At 43.9% G+C, this 16175-nt stretch overlaps 1 protein-coding gene across 6 annotated transcripts in view; it reads right to left on the bottom strand.

The window, feature by feature from the left end:
- CUX1 (cut like homeobox 1) overlaps positions 1-16175 on the bottom strand; it is a 243080-nt gene that overhangs the window by 114694 nt on the left and 112211 nt on the right. For all 6 annotated transcript variants that reach the window (XM_085078063.1, XM_085078065.1, XM_085078066.1 and 3 more), the window contains exon 4: positions 13388-13466. In XM_085078063.1, the coding sequence (XP_084934189.1) occupies positions 13388-13466 (79 nt within the window). The remainder of the gene's footprint in view (positions 1-13387; positions 13467-16175) is intronic.

Genomic DNA, 16175 nt, shown 5'->3' with positions numbered 1-16175 from the left:
TTCAGGGTGAAAAGCAATTAAGCTGCACAGCTCACTGATAGCTACTGTCCCTCCCATGCCTCTGCTTGAGTAGGAGTGAATTTCTGAAGGAAACTGTGCCCTCCTGCACAGTGGAGCCCAAACAGGTTATGTGACCATGGACATGTGAGGGGGACTTTTCCTAATTGACAGATCAATAATAGTCAGAAACGTTGTGTAGATGTAATCAATTCCATGAACCTTGGGTTTGGATCTCCCTTTTTCTTGCACTAAAAATCAAATGTGCTCTCAGTATTAATCCTCTGATGTTCATCCCCTTCTGGTAAAGAGGTTTCTCAGCACACACCTGACATGTGCACGTGTGATTTACTCTGGGACTTCTTCCCAGACAGGACAGGAAAACTCCGGAGTGTGATGGACTTTTAAAAGATTATTGAATATATTTCTGCTGTGGGCGCCAGCATCTCTTGTGAAATGGCTGCAAAGATTTAGTCTCCTGTTGAGGAATGCTAAACACCAAACTCAGTGGATCAACAACAGTATATATTAGGGAGTTCACTTAATTTTCAACCACCACAGTCATTAATTTTTCAGACCACCCTCAGTTCCAGTCTCTGGAAACACATAATAAGTCTATTGTACCTCTGTTAACACATTAAGCATGAGCCTGTGTGTTTTTTCAATATGCCAGCGTTGTTGCATAGTTTATAAAAGAATAGCACTGGGTTATGTTGAGCTCAGAGACATTCTAAGTAGCAGCCTGCTGCATTTTGTTACTCCGGTTCTTCAACAGCTTATGGCATTACCCTGTTCATAATACAAAATCTAGGTTGCTTGTCATCTGTTCTCTGTACATACATAGTTTATGACTACATAGCTTTTTCATTTATGCTTTTTAGGCCAAATACTTTTCGTTATTATTATCGGTATTAAAATATTTATAATAAATCAAACTTAAAATGTTATTGTGGCAGAGACAGGGGTGTACAGGTAAGGAATTAAACCCAGAGCTGAAGTGGCAGCGGTAGCACGAGCTGAAGGCTCTGCAGTATTTATGGATGGTCCAATTACGGTGTGGGCTGTCACAACATCCCCCTGCTCCCCTGGAGGTCTGTGACCTTCCTCCGCTAGGACCATTTTGTCACACTCCTGCAGCTCAGCATTCCCCCCAAAGAGCCAGCCCGGGACATTCATCTGCTGAGCAGGAAGAAAGGCTGGATTGTCTCACTCCAGCCACGTCTTAAATTGTTACGGGAACCACGAATTCTATCAGCCCTGGCATCTTAAGCTTCAGCTATGGGTATTTCTATGAAATAGCATTAAAGTGCCATGATGAAAGAAACCCAACTTGACAAAATTGTGGGTGCACTTTTCCCCACCCTGATTTTAACACACCCATTGTAAAAAGCTGGGACACCCACAAGAGGTATTTTGCTCCTAATACACAGGGCTTTTTATATTGAAATCGGTAAAGAATTAGAAGACAAAAATAACATGGGCATTAGAAAGTGAATAATGACTAAACCTTTAGTCAAATTTGCAATCCCTGAGAAGCTTTATGTACAAAATGAAAATGCTTGCAATCTCATAATTATTCATCAGGACATGTATATTTAATTTAGCTCTATTAAAGGTTAATGTTCAAGTAGCAAAACAGTGGCAGAACAAACAAAATGTAAAAAAAGTCTCTGCGCATTAAACTTCAAACTTCACTAGAGCCTATTTGAAGGACTAATGGCCTGCAGCCACCAAATAATGCTGGAGGACATGTAAAAAACCCACGGGTGAAGCACCTCAGACTTAGTTTTTATAAATTGCATTAAAGAAAACTAATCACTGTGTGACAAGAAAATGACCAACCAAGACATTTCGGGCAGAGAGAAAAATAATTTCTCATGGCAAGCTTCAACATGCTCTTTTAGCTTGAAAAACCTAAAAACCTGTTATTTCTGGAGTATTTATAAACACCAATTAACCTGGAACAAGTATAAACCTTACAGTCACAATGCCTTTTTTCTTACCTGAGTGGAGTGGATTAAAAATAAATAAAAATACTCTCCTTTTCCCAACACACGCATGCATGGAAAAGCATACCTTTTTATATTAACCAGGTTTGCAAAGTATGTTTCATGTCATTTAACAGGAGGTCACTGAATTTTTAAACAAGCAATGGACCAAAACTTTCGATTCATTACACAAACAACAGGCATACATGGCTCAAAAAACTCAACTGGCCGTGGCTTAGGGAGGGAGGCCGTGAAGGAAATGCCCTTTCTGTGGTCTGTAAAAGAGAAAAATCACCTCGCTAAACACTGAAACGTGGAAAACTCATCACACGTTATTCCCTTGCTTTGACTTTTCTCTTGTCAAAGTCCAGAATCCCTGCTAGGCACAGGATAAATAAAAAAAATGAGAAAATTGGTAAAAGGGATCTGATCATCCAGAACTTGAAGAAGCGTTTTGCAAGATCATTACTGCCCAAGAGTAAATTGAGACGTCTACTTTTACACTAAATTTAGTGCGTTTTTTTCTCTCCTGCTTCCTATTCTGCTCATTTTTCCTAATCCACTTGTTGCACGCCATACCCACAGAGAAGCCCCCTGCATCCTGTGTTTGCAGGCAGCCCAGCACATCTGGATCCGATCCCTGCCCAGGTTTCCTCCCCGCTACCACAGGAGAAACAGAAACTGCCGAATTTCAAACCCGGGATCTGCAAAGCCTCTCCTTCCCCCGCGACTGCAGAGCTCTGGGCACATCCCCGTGCTCACTGCTGGGACACACCACGCTGTCCCCTCGAAGAGGAGCGTCTGTCCCCACAAAGGAGGAGGATGGACACGTCTCAGTGGACACAGACGTGAGAACGATTAATGTTACAAATGCGCTGTGATTTTTATAGCAGTTAATACTCCACATCAAACGAGCTGGTGCGACGCAGCCGCAGCAACACCTCTCCGGCTGTTCTCACACCACACACTTGCCCTGACGATGAATCTTTTTTGAATAGCAGCTCAAGAGAACCCTTTTTTTTTTCCCCTGCTGTTTATGCATGTAAAGGACTGACTTCACAAACAATTTTAAAAGAAAGCACAAGATAGATTTTGCCCCAACTATGCATTGCATGGGGCAGCCCCTCCCTATCTCAGGTACAATTTTGAGTATCATAATGTAAGAAAGATATAAAGCTGTTAGAGAGTGTCCAAAGGAGGGTGAAGATGCAGAAGGTGAAGGGTCAGGAGGGGCCGTATGAGAAGGGGCTGAGGGCACTTGGTTTGCTCAGCTGGAGGAGACTGAGAGCATACTCATGGGGTCTGCAGCTCTGATCTCTGCTCTCAGTGACCAGAACCCAAGGGAATGGCTGGAGCTGTGCCAGGAGAGGTCTAGCTTGGGTATCAGGAAAAGGCTCTTCCCCACAGGGTGGTGGGGCGCTGAACAGCTCCCCAGGGAATGGGCACAGCCCCAAGGCTGCCAGAGCTCCAGGAGGGTTTGGACAACACACTCAGGCACAGGGTGGGATTTCTGGGGCTGTACTGTGCAGGCAGTTGGACTGATGATCCTTGTTGGTCCCTTCCAGCTCAGGATATTCTACGACTCTTTAACCCACTCCACATCGCTCAGCCCAAAGCCAACCTCAACCCCAAACACACAACAGATCCATCAATAACCACCTGAACTTCCCAAGCGACTTGTGTCGCTGAGCCCCCATTCCTCCCTCACTGCGGGTTGGGAGAAGGCACAGCTCTCCTATCCCGTACCCATCCCGGTGTTACACCGCGGGCTGGAGGAAGGCACAGCTCTCCTCTCCCTAACCCATCCCGGTGTGTTCACACCGCGGGCTGGAGGAAGGCACAGCTCTCCTCTCCCTAACCCATCCCAGGGCTGTCCTCCCCGGTCACTGTGACCACGGCTGTCCCCTGCCCGGTGCCATCCCCTGCCCGCCTTCCTTTGCGCCAGGGCACTCTGGGCTAATGTAATCATACGATTACATAATTAACCCAGCTGTCTCATTAAGAAAATCAACTGGAATTCAGGGCATAATTAGTCATACAGCAATTAGCATGCTGATGAGCAACTGATGAAAAGCTGTCTCGATATAGAGTATGCTGGGACCACCCTCGTTATTTAAGGAGAGGGGGGAAAAGCCCACCTCGGCTCACGGAAAAGGAGCTCCTGCGGGACGGGGAATGTTTAAAGTTAATGCTTAACCCTTCGGCCGATGCTGCCGTGAGGGGGTGAGGTGACAACACCGAGGGGCTGATGGGGTTTGCCAAACGGAGTGGAAAAACCGTGTCATTGTTTAAATGTACAATTTACAGCGTGCGGGGCCGAATTACCCTCTCTCCCCATATATATTTATACGAATATGTCCATTTAACCCCCGGGCTGCGGAGCGCTGCTCGGCGGGAGCAGTCCTGAGGAACGGGCTCCGCCAGCCCCGCCGTGAGGGAGCACCGGGAGGGAGCACCGAGAGTGACCGAAGAGCCCCGGAGGAAGCCCCGGACCAACAGCCCGGGCCCCCGGAGGTGCTGTCCGGACCATGGGGTGACCGCAGGGACCCCCAGAGGGGCTGCCCTGCCCCCGGAGGTGCTGTCCGGAGCCGCAGTGACCGCCCGGACCCCGCAGGCTCCCCCGGCCGGCCCGGCCCGCAGCGCGGGGAGAGCGGCAAAGCGCGGCCTGGATCGGCGCGGGGGATCGGGCGGTGCCGCTGCGGGGCTGGAGCTCCGCGCTCGCTGTAAAACCACCACAGCGGGGATTTTCCGTGCCGTGAGACCCCAACGGGGCCGCAGGAGGGCCCAGAGCCCCGCTCTGCCCGGCCCGAGGTTTGCTCCCTGCTTAATCACAAAATATATTCATAGAAATCACAGAATCACAGAATGGTTTGGGTTGGAAGGGACCTTAAAGCTCATCTCGCTGCACCTCTGCCATGGCAAGGACACCTTCCACCATCCCTGTCCAGCCTGGCCTTGGACACTTGCAGGGATCCAGGGGCAGCACAGCTTCTCTGGGCACCCTGTGCCAGGGCCTCAACATCCTCACAGGAACAATTCCTTCCTGGTATCTAAATTAAACCCCTTCTCTTTCACCTTGAATCTATTCCTTTGCTATCAGAACATGGAGCTCCTGAAGAGCCTCTTCCAAAACAAAGGACTTGCCTTTTAATAACCCCCCTCCTCCCTGTTCATTTACAGGCCTGTAACACTGGAAACGATAAGAAAGCAAGTTATGAAACAGTGCCAGAACTACAGGGGCAATTAATAATTTATATCACTGGAAATGTGTTTCCTAAGGTTGGGATCTAAAAATAATTCATGGAAGGCAAGGCGTCTCTTTCAACGCGACTGAGTTTCTGTTGCCCAAGCCCTGCTGTAAGCAAAGCTCTCGGTGATCACGATAAGGGAGGGGGAAAAAATTATAATCCTCCTTAAACACAACTTTATTAATGAGATTTAACTTTTTCAAAGAGCTACGAGTTCAGCCCTACTGTCACAACACTTCAGTCACGAAGTAAAGGGAAGTTTTTCCCCTTCCTAAATGCAACGCTGCTCTTTGCAGGGAGCATTCCTGATGGAGAATCCTGCTGGATTACAGACATGGAGAAGCTCCATGAGCTTCTGATGCACAAACTGCTTTCGTGGCAGACAGCGTGCCTGAAAATAACCCAAAAGTGTGTTTTAGAAAAAATAATAATTACATTGTAGCTTTTGAATATTCAAACACCTCACAGCATACTTAATTAATTCATTAATTATTCCCCAGAAATTTCAGGGGTAAATTGAAATAGCCTAGAGAGACTGAGACAAAGATTTCATGGAATAAATGATAGCTTTGCTCCCGTTCCCCTATGACTCTGGTAGCCCAGGGACAGAAGAGTTATAGCCGTAATTCCATTTGAAACAAAGCTCATCATCTCTCCAACTCCTCACTTCATAAAAACCATGAAAAGCTTCTTCCTTCAATCAAGAATTATACATATTTTCTTACTCCCCCATCCCACAGGACTGGGATCTGTGTCTTCCTTTTATATTTTTCCCACTTTTTAACAGCATTCTCCTCACCCTCTGGCTGTCAGAGCGTTCTGTGCAGGCTGTACCGGGGAATTCAAAGTGCCCACAAGAGGGTGAGGGACTCTCATTTTCCTTACCAGAAAAAAAAAGCTGAATCCCAAATTCTGCCGACCTCTGGAAGCAGCAAAGCCAGACTGATGGGACCCCCCTGTATGGAGCCGGGGGAGCGGCAGCAGACCGGCGCCTTTCCTCCCCATTAATCACGGCACAAGTTCTCCAAAGCTTGCAGGGTTAAATGAAACAACACGGGATGCTATACAGGCTATGTGACCACAATCATATAGATCCCTCCCACAGTGTGGTCCTTACATTTTGTGGGTTATTATTTAAAAACGTCCTTTATTTATCTCCCAGCTCGGGAATGGTTACTGCTAGAAAGATGCTCTTTCCTGCCCCAGATTGAGATGCGTCACTATTCTAATATAAAAAAAAAAAATCACGTAAGGCAGAGTAAATGCCTGACTCCTTCATGAACTGCGCTGCAGTTCCCTCTATTTTCGAAGGAGTAATCAAAGTAAATCCCCAGAAAAGTTTTTAATATTAAACGTGGGGTGTGCATAATAGGCAGTACAGTATTTTGTGGCACTGTATCAGCTGAGAAGGAACCTAATGAGTTACAAGAGAAGCCACTGCAAGTGAAAAGGCTCCAATTTGTTAATGTTCTAGTAATAGCCAGGACACTGGAATTTTTGCTCACACAGCGAGCTCAGTGCAAAGAAGACTTACAGAAAAAAAACACTCGTACTCCAAGTTTCATTTCTCCTACTTTGAGATTATAAAAGAAACAAGAGCTTTCCACTATGTTTGAAAGCATTTTCGCCACATTCATCCCTTCTTTCTCCAAAAAGCTTCTGAACAGACTTAGCACTAAACCCTCCGAAAGCTGGGGTTTATTCTAATTCCAGTTCACATTCCTGCAACCGGGAAAGTCCAATATTCCTCCTCCCCAGCACACTCCAGCCTTGGGGCTGCTCTAACTCCACTCCCTGCGGCAACAGCTTCGGAAGGGCTGCGGTGACACCCTGCAGGTGAACACAACCCCTTCCCGCAGGGTTATCTGCTGGGATATCTCCTCACCCCGCACATTCTTCCTGCTCCTATTCACTGCATCCTTCCCCTTATCTGCACCTCCCCTCTTCCTTCCGTGCCTCCAGCCTACCAAGTCAAATAGGGCTTGACAACCGCACTATAAATTTTTTAAACTGTATGCTTTAGGGATATTTCTTCCTCTGAATATTTATTCCGGCTTTTACAAAGGAATTTATCCAATTATTAATTCAACGAGAAAAACTAGAGAGAAAAAAAAAAAAGTATGTGATCAGACAAGCCCAACTTCAAGCATTCAGGTGGCAGAACTATTTTCGGTTATTTTGACACAGGCTTCAAAACAGAAGGATAAAGTGAATGAGTTCTAAAGACAGGAACTGGCCAGGACTTTGTGCTCCGTGTGGAAATAGCAGTAACACTACCAGCGCTGCCCTTCCAGCATGAACTCCTCCAGCACACATCCCAAACTGCACATCCCAAACCCACAGGGAAGGAGGCTGAAGTGATTATCAGCTCCTTGTACATTCCTCAGCACTGCACTACCCCCGGGATGGAGCAGCATCCCGGGCGATCCAGGATATTGTGGAAAACGAAACGGTGGCAGCTGCTGCCCCTACCAGAACTCTGCTCAAAATATCTCATCTGCAGCTGGGACTTTAAACTGTTCCTCTCGCCCCCACCTCAGGCACTTCTTGCAGAACAGTTTGGGGAAAATCACCGAATTTCTACAGTCCGTAATTTTTTATGGTACACTTTGCTTTCAGAATTTCCTCTGTGCAACTCCTTCTTTTTACTGTTCTAAACACGCTGCTGAAGCATCAAGGATTTTGGCTTCAGATGGGATCCACTCACCAGCTAAATCACTGCCTGCAGCCACGGGGGTTTATGGCTTTTCACTCTTTCAAGTATTAACTATGCTCAATTTTCTGCTTAATTTTATCAGATTTTCAAGTGTGTTTAGAAAGACACCCGACTGCTGTGTTTGAGGGGTGTCTGAGCCACTTCTGTGTTCGTGAGCAAGTTCATTTTGCTTCCTTTCCCCCTGAGACTACTCACTGCAATATTGTTTTCTTTTCCCTCGAAGGTTGAGAAAAGGCACGCTATGAATATTCATTTCCCTTGTACAGTCTAGGGCAGCAAAAACATAAACTTGTTCATTTTATGGGTCTCTCCTCTGTTTTATTCCAGTATATTTTATTGGGAAATGGGTAACAGTTTTGACATGTATTATTAACAAATGAGAAACCGCCTAAAATTTTTCACACTGCAATGATACCAAACATTTCTCAAAAATGGTCTGTGCTGATCAGCCTCGATATAACTAAGGGTTTACTATATCCTGATCTTGCTCTTTAGACAGTTTTGCCAACCAATTAACCATTATCCCAGACAAGAGCGCTTTAAGTATTAACTTTTTCAAACTATCTTTTTATTATTCTACTTTGGGATGTGCTTAAACACACAGCCCCTTAGAGTGAACCTCTTTTCCTTCACCTCTCTTTTTTATCCCCTAAATTTACACTCATCCAGCTCTCCCTACAGGCAGAAAAGGCTGGGGGTGCCTAGCTTGAAATTTTAGCACATCATGAGTCATCTGGGTCTGTAAAAATCTGTATTATACAGACTTTCCTACCAGGGCTGGCATTAACCTTTCTGCTGAACATTACACTGTACCAAAAAATCCAAAACCATCACAGGACGCACATAAACACAACAACTTAATACACATCACCTCCAACATAAGCAGCAGATAATTTTTCTGGGGGGGAAAAACCCCAACCAAACCCCAAGTCAAACCTGTTTTTTTCTTGTATCACCTTTAACCTCAGGACATTGATCAAATACACTTTAAATGGAATTTTCTCATAGCCCAAACAGCAATGCAAGTCTGGAGAGAGTTGTAAATTTTAAGTAATCAAAAGGCAATGGCTGATAGCTGTAAGCACTGCAAATAATTTTCATTTCTGCCTTGAAAAGTATTTCCTTCACACTTATTTAGTGCTTATTGATAATTTATTCAAAAAGAACTTCGTGTTTCCTCAGCTAAACCATTCCCTGGAAAAAGAACGCCCTATGCAGGGCAGAAGAATTTGCAAGGCTGAACTGGCATGTAAACTAAAATACTCCATGTAGTGATAGGTGTGTGGAAAACTCCTTTGGAATGAGCCTTCTCCTCCTTCAAACCCTTTGTGAGACACAGCCCCCACGGCTGGGTGTGCAATTTATGGTGGCAAGGAGTAAGGGAAAGATAAAATTTCCACTTCAGCCATCTTTCACTGTTATTGCTTTTGATTGTTTTGACAGGGCACATTAAAAAAAAATAAAATCTTATTTTTACCTTCTCTGTTTTGTTATACTTCCCTTTGATAGCAGGTCCTGTGAGCTAAAAACACATTATATGGCAGAGACCTGGGAAGAGTCTCCAATAAAACCACACACACATCCCCTTTTACACCCCAAGAGTCGTTTCGTTTCCTGATGAGAAAATTCCCATTAAGGAGAAACGAAACCCATGTGTGGCTCAGCCCTAGAAGGCAGCACAGCCCCTCCAAACCAAGAGCAAACAGTTTGCATTAACCTTCCCTCACTCTCAGATGTGCATATGCTGAAAAAACTCCGTGTTTTTTCCTGTTCTATGGACTGAACCCAACTGGGTTTAATTGTGCCACATCCAGAGAGCAGAGCTGGAGTTTAAAGGCAGAATTGTTTGTTCTTTGCCCACACAGGAGCAACACTGGGACAAAACACTGAGCAAATCCACCGTGGCACTGGGTGTAAGTGCAGTGATCCACCCAGCAGAAAGAAAACTCTATTTAACCACTTTATCCAGACACTGACACCTGGCATTTACTCAGTCTCCACATTTTAAGTTTGACTTGAAAATTACAGTGAAGTTTTGTTTTTAAAAAATAAAGTCGTGAACAGTGTTCCTTTTTGAAATAAAAATATTTTGTATTTTTAATGCTGAGTATTTTTTCCTTTAAAGCTTTAGGGAAAAAATGAAAATACTCTTTCTGCAAGGCAACACGACTCCTCCAAACACACAACAAGGCTCCAATTTCACTTTAAGTAGTTGCAAGATTAAGACCCTAAAAGCCAAGGGTGCTAACATAATACACTTATTTCACAGAACTAAAGACAAAGGAATTCTTGAACAGATGGAAGAAGGCTTCCTCAAAACACAGACGCAACCTCCCTTTACTTCAAAATAAATATATTCACATTATTTTTAAAGGTAAGTTGTGACAGCCTTGTTGATTAGTGCAATTCATGTGGCAGCATTCGCTTTTCCCTAGCTCTGTACTGCATACTGAAAATAAGGCAATTAAATGAGAAAATTAATTCCATTAATTAAAAATGTTCAGTCTCAAGCAAGACAGAACGAAATTAAAAATGTTCGGTCTCAAGCAAGACAGAACGATCCGAGTGAGAATTACAGCTGTATAAATGTACATAAACCAAAATATTTTCCTTGACATGTACTTTCCTTTAGGAAGGATAAATTTTTGCAGCAGAAAGCAATGATAATGCTATTTTAACGGCATCATAAAGCTGGAGAGAGATATATAAAAGGTCTGTTTTATCTTTTAAAGAGAAACCCCCCTGATGTACATAGGAAAATTTACAAGTAAAATACCACCCTTCCCACAAATTCCTTACTGGTGAGCCTGAGTGAAAACTCTGGTCAAGTCAGGAAAGAAAATCATTAAACTTTGCTGAATCCATAAAGCACTGTAGCTGGAGTTTCAATACAGATCATTTTATAGTAAAATTAAAATAGAAGCCCTTTTTAATTATATAAAGTGTGCACATTATTACTGAGGAGAGAAATACACGCTTTCCTCAAGAACCATAAAATTGGCTGCTGGGAATTAGACTTCAGCTGCAATTATTATATGGTCCTATAAAGGATATTGAAAGTCTGATAAAATTGCACCCTTGTCATGTACCAGCGATGCTTAATGCTAAATAACCACTCTGCAGCATTCCAGTCATAGCTTCCCCCAAACATCATCTCTCCCTTCTCACACCGAAAAGAAAACACAGCAGGATTGGGGAGCTAAAAGTGTACCTAAATATTTGAAATACCAAACGAACAGGTCAAAAGATATGTAAAGGAACACGGAGGCAAAGCGAGTGATAAATGAGTACTGATGGTTGTTTATAAAGGAAAGGAAAGCTCTCCATGGATACCCACCCAGCCCTCCATGGATACTGCCCAAAGGAGCAGACTGCACAGGACGAGAGGGAAATGAAAAAGAGCAATGCAAGGAGGCAGAGTGACAAAGACCAGCGCCACACATTCCTCATGGCTGCTTTCCTTCTCCTTGCAGCGTGTTGTAAACTGGGAGTATCTGTTACTCCTGCTCACAGCTACAGCAGACTGGCTGCACTCCTCCTGGAGAACCTGAAACTGGTGCCTCTTGGGGCTGCATGGTCCTCAAACCTGCAGATATTTCTCATCCCAAATGTCCATCGCACTCCCAACTCAGCCAGGCTGGAGTTGTTTTGTGTATTAAGAATATCAAAGAAATGTTTCTGTGACAGGTGACATAAGGCACGTGCAGGGGATGGCAGGGCAAGAGACAGGCTGTGGGGTGTGGGAGCAGGGCTGGAAATTCTTCTCCTGCAAATGCAGGAAAAGAGAAAACTCCTTCTCCTCCAAAGAAGTCCTGACAAAGTCCCTCACCATTTTGACAGCACATGTGGGACATAAATATAAATCCTACCTGCCCTGCAAGGCTTTGGTCTGATCTGCTGCTCCAATCCCAACACCTGTGATTGTGCCAGGCTGCAGAAAGAAGCTTCTCTGTGCTCAAGAGCACACAGAGGATCCCACACAGCTCGTGTTTGACACCACTTCTCGGGGGTGAAAAAAGCCAGACTGCTGCAAATCAAACCTACTCAGCTCCCAAATTATGGCAGGAAACTGGGCTGTGTGTTAATACAGGGCTGGAGGGGCTGCAGTGCCTCTGCCCAGTGCTCACTGCTGGACTCCCAGGCTGCAGAAATGTTGGGGATGTTTTCATGGAGGGGTTTCTTTGCAACCCAAGGCTGTGGGTGTCCATCCCATGCCCAACACTGCTCATGCCAGCAAAACTGGGATGGTTGGGACTCTGAGTTATCTGCTCCTCATGGCATGAGAGGGTGGGCACAGGGAGCTGCTCTGTGCTCAGTGGAACCTCACTGAGCAGGAAATAAATGAAGGAAGACTCACAGACCACAGCTGACTAGCCTAAAAACAACATTTCGAGGCAGTTGTGGCCCAGGAAGAGCATGGTGAGTCCCTGCATCCCTACAGAGGGACTGGCCACTGGGCACTGCTCAGCTATGAATGGGAAAGTATAAAAAAACCAGATTTTTTAGCTCAGACTGAGCATCTGAAAACACTGACCTTTCAACCAGTTAATCATTAAACTAAAACATTAAAAAATGAATTTTTATTTGAATCATGCATGAAATGTGCTCCTTAAACGGTATAACTGGTAAAGTAAAACCAGGGTACTGTGAGGCCTGAAAAGTATTAATTACATCTCAAAACCACTCTTGAGGTATTTTGAATATTATAGATAATGTCAATGTTTTATAAAAGTATAAAATGGAACACACACACTGTCATGTGCCAACAGCTCAGTCAGGCCAAGACGTGGCAGAGGAGACTTGGGCTCCTCACTTCCTCTCAGCTGTGGGTAAAGTTGCAAAAAGAAAAATCTGCTCAGCCAGTATTTATTTACCACTGGGGAAAACAAAAAAAATCAACTCCCAAAATGTAAAAAAATGAACTGAAACCAAATGCCAAACAAAGAAAGTTCGGATGCCAAACAAAAGGGAAGTTGAAAACACATACAATAAGGGCCTTTGAATACAATTTATGATCACACTTACACTGCAAAGAACTGAAATTTGGTAGTGATTTACTTTTCAGTAAGGCTTTTTCTTCTGTTTTTTTTGGAAGGCATGAAAAATTTTCTCTGTCCTTTAAAAGTACAAATATTGCTGTTTCTTGGTGCTTCAATTGTTGATGTTAAAATTGGCTGAACCTTCTAGCAAACAAAATCCTGAGGACCACACAGTATCACAATAATATAAATTGATTCATACAAACATGTGGATGCAATGACAAGTCCTGAAATGTGCCACAGTTCCAGTTCACTCCACTAGAAACAACACAGGAATTTTATCAGCTCCAGAATAAAACCATTGCTCATATTTACCTTATTAAAGGCAGGGAAAATGCCCAGCACATTCACACAAACACGAGCCATTAGTTTTTCAGAATAAGGGAACAATTTGCTTACCTGGAACATCAATTAATCTCTTATAAACATTCAAGAAGGCTGCCTCTGCTTCTTTGCTTCGTTTACCCAATGCGTCAATCTAAAAGGGGGGATGAGAAAAGAGGCTTTAAGACTTGTTCTGATACTCTCACACTCAGAGCTCTAAATATAAATTAACAGATTCCATGTAAAACTAGTTAATACATAAAAAGGGAACCTAAGTCTCCTGTGTACAGCTCCTACAGAAACAGCCTTGAAAGATTGTTCCTGCCTCATTTGTACTGAATATAATTTACAGTCCGTTTTTCAGCACAATAACGAGCATCAATATTTTTATGAACACTCCTGCCTGTTGTGATTCTTTACTTTAAATCTTTATAAAAAGCCTGGTATTTGCCAGGCAGATTCTCTCTCCTCAACAACTGTTTTCCTTTACCACTTATTGAGATCTAACGCAGCGAACGGAACCGCGGCCACTTCTGATGTCCCACTCTGCCTTTATTGTGGTAAATAGATTTTCTATTATTTCCAACAAGCCTGTGAGGCAATGAAAAGATGAACTTGTTGAGCACCCTGTGATACTTAACACTAAATAACTGTGAATCTTCTGCATGCTAAGAAGTTTTCTAATACAGCACAGGCACGATCTGCACTCCTGAGCTGCTCTGACCAGCTTCTCCTTGTGCTTTGTAACACGTACAGTACTCATCTAAGAATTTATTTTTATCATTTTATTATTTTCCCCTACATCTGCATTCTCATCTATAGCTCCATTTTGCAAGGAAAGGCAGCTTAACGGCTCTGAGAATAAAATACTTATTCCCCAGCAACTTCTTTTGTGCAAACACGTATTTTCCTATTGTACCAGAAACCAGAGGATTTACTGTTACTAACTATTGACAATAAACAACCAAAGTGACTCAGGATCAGATCCACTGCATTAATAGCCCAAAGCAGAGGGACAGAAAGGGAAACAGGAAAGCCTGACACAGCTCTGTGGCAGCTTACCCAAATCAGGAAACCAAAGGCATGGAGATTATCGTTCCCATATTTTAATAAAAGGCAAGGAAGGATCTGAAGAACTGCGGATACAAAGGCCTGATATCAATTCTTCTGTGTATTTGAAAGGCACTGAATATTATGGAACCATTTAAAGGTGCCGACGTCACCAGGGCCTTAAAAAAGGAAGGCCCTGTCTGAAAAACGTCCTTGAATTCTTTCTCTACATTATTGATTCGGCAGATAAGGCAGAAACAATGGCCAGAGTTTACTGTATCTGTATTTCAGGAAAGTATCTGATATTTTATTTTATGAAAGTATATGGTATTTATTTCGGGAAGCATGGGGTGCCAGGGAGAGGAAGCGAGCAGGGAGGAGAGGAGATAAAGCAGGAGGTGCTGTGGGGTCAGACCTGGTGCCACTTGTGTTTACTGCATGCTGAAACTCTGTGAAGAGAGGGGAAAGAGTTGGGGAGGGAGAGGGGGGCAGTCCTACAACGGGGATGATTTAATGAGGTAGGGAGTTGGGGTCTGAGCACAGTGCAGGGCTGCTGTGGATCAGCTTATGGCTGGGAAGTGACTTGTGGGGATCATCAGGGGCAGGATTAAGGGCAGAAAACCAAAGGACAATCAGAGAAATGGCACAGGAGCACAATGCACAACGTATAAGCCAAGAAAAGGCTGGGAGGGGAGGAGGGGTCAAGGAGGGAAATAAGGACACGGCAGCTTTTTTCCTTGCTTTGGCAGCAGCAGCAGCAAGGAAATCTTGGGAGATACGGAGAGAGGCTGGGAAGGGATGAGTTCTGGCAACACAATACAAGGCTGTGTTTAAAGAAATAAACCAAGTTCCTATTGCACTCACATCCCCCCAGGATCTGGATTAATTTATGGAGATGGGTGGAGGTGTGGTGTAACTGAAACCTGACCTGTTTGCCACTTATCAAAGGGTATTGGAAAAGAGATAAATGAGCATCAGATGTCGAAATGATGGAGGATGTGGGGAGCAGATATAAATCCTCAAGAAGAGCTGCCCATGCTGGTCTTTCAGAGTTCCCCAAGAAAGACCACGGAAAGGCACTGGAATCTCCCACCATGCTGCAGAGCAAGGGACTGATGGTTGTGAATAACCCACTTAATAATAATGTGAATTCGAGCAATCCCAGATGGACTGATGCTCATTAGGGAACGGCAGCAGAAGCAACTCGGAGAGAACATTTTCACACGAGGAGTACTTGAAATGAGCCTGTGGAACGAAGTGCCAAAGGCAGGGAGGCTCTGGGATGTGTAAATCCATGCTGGGGAGTGTCAGGCACTGCTCGGGGATGGGGTGAGAAGGAAGGGCACGGTGCAGTTGAGCTGTTTGCTGGGTGCACAGAGACCAAACCACACCATATGTTACACTTCTGGACTTCAATGTTCCCACATACAATTTGCTCTCGCTGCTGCTCGGCAGAGAGCAGCCAAATTTAAATTACTATTATTAAATACAATTAGCATTACAGCACTGATTCTGTACTGTATTTTGCAAAAAAATTCATTTGCCCCTTTTATGACAAGCAAAGTGTTTAAAATGCTTCCATTTCTAGGAAATAACAGGATGGATTTGTTTTCCTATTAGAGTTTTTCCACATTTTAATAAAGAGCATTTGTACTTATATTCTCCCTAAGTATTATAAAAGGTATGGTTTATTTGCTCCTTACCAGTTATAGAGTGATGGAAATATAAACCAGATTTGAAACAACATCATCCGAGGAGATCAGAGACTTTCCAAAGGAAGCAGTTTGTAAATCACAGGTATTTTATACCATTT

Source organism: Lichenostomus cassidix, chromosome 19 (assembly GCF_008360975.1).
Source record: "Lichenostomus cassidix isolate B80296 chromosome 19, HeHo_3.0, whole genome shotgun sequence".
NCBI lineage: Eukaryota > Metazoa > Chordata > Aves > Passeriformes > Meliphagidae > Lichenostomus > Lichenostomus cassidix.
Note: the sequence above shows the minus strand (reverse complement) of the source record. Positions and strands in the feature narration are given on the sequence as shown.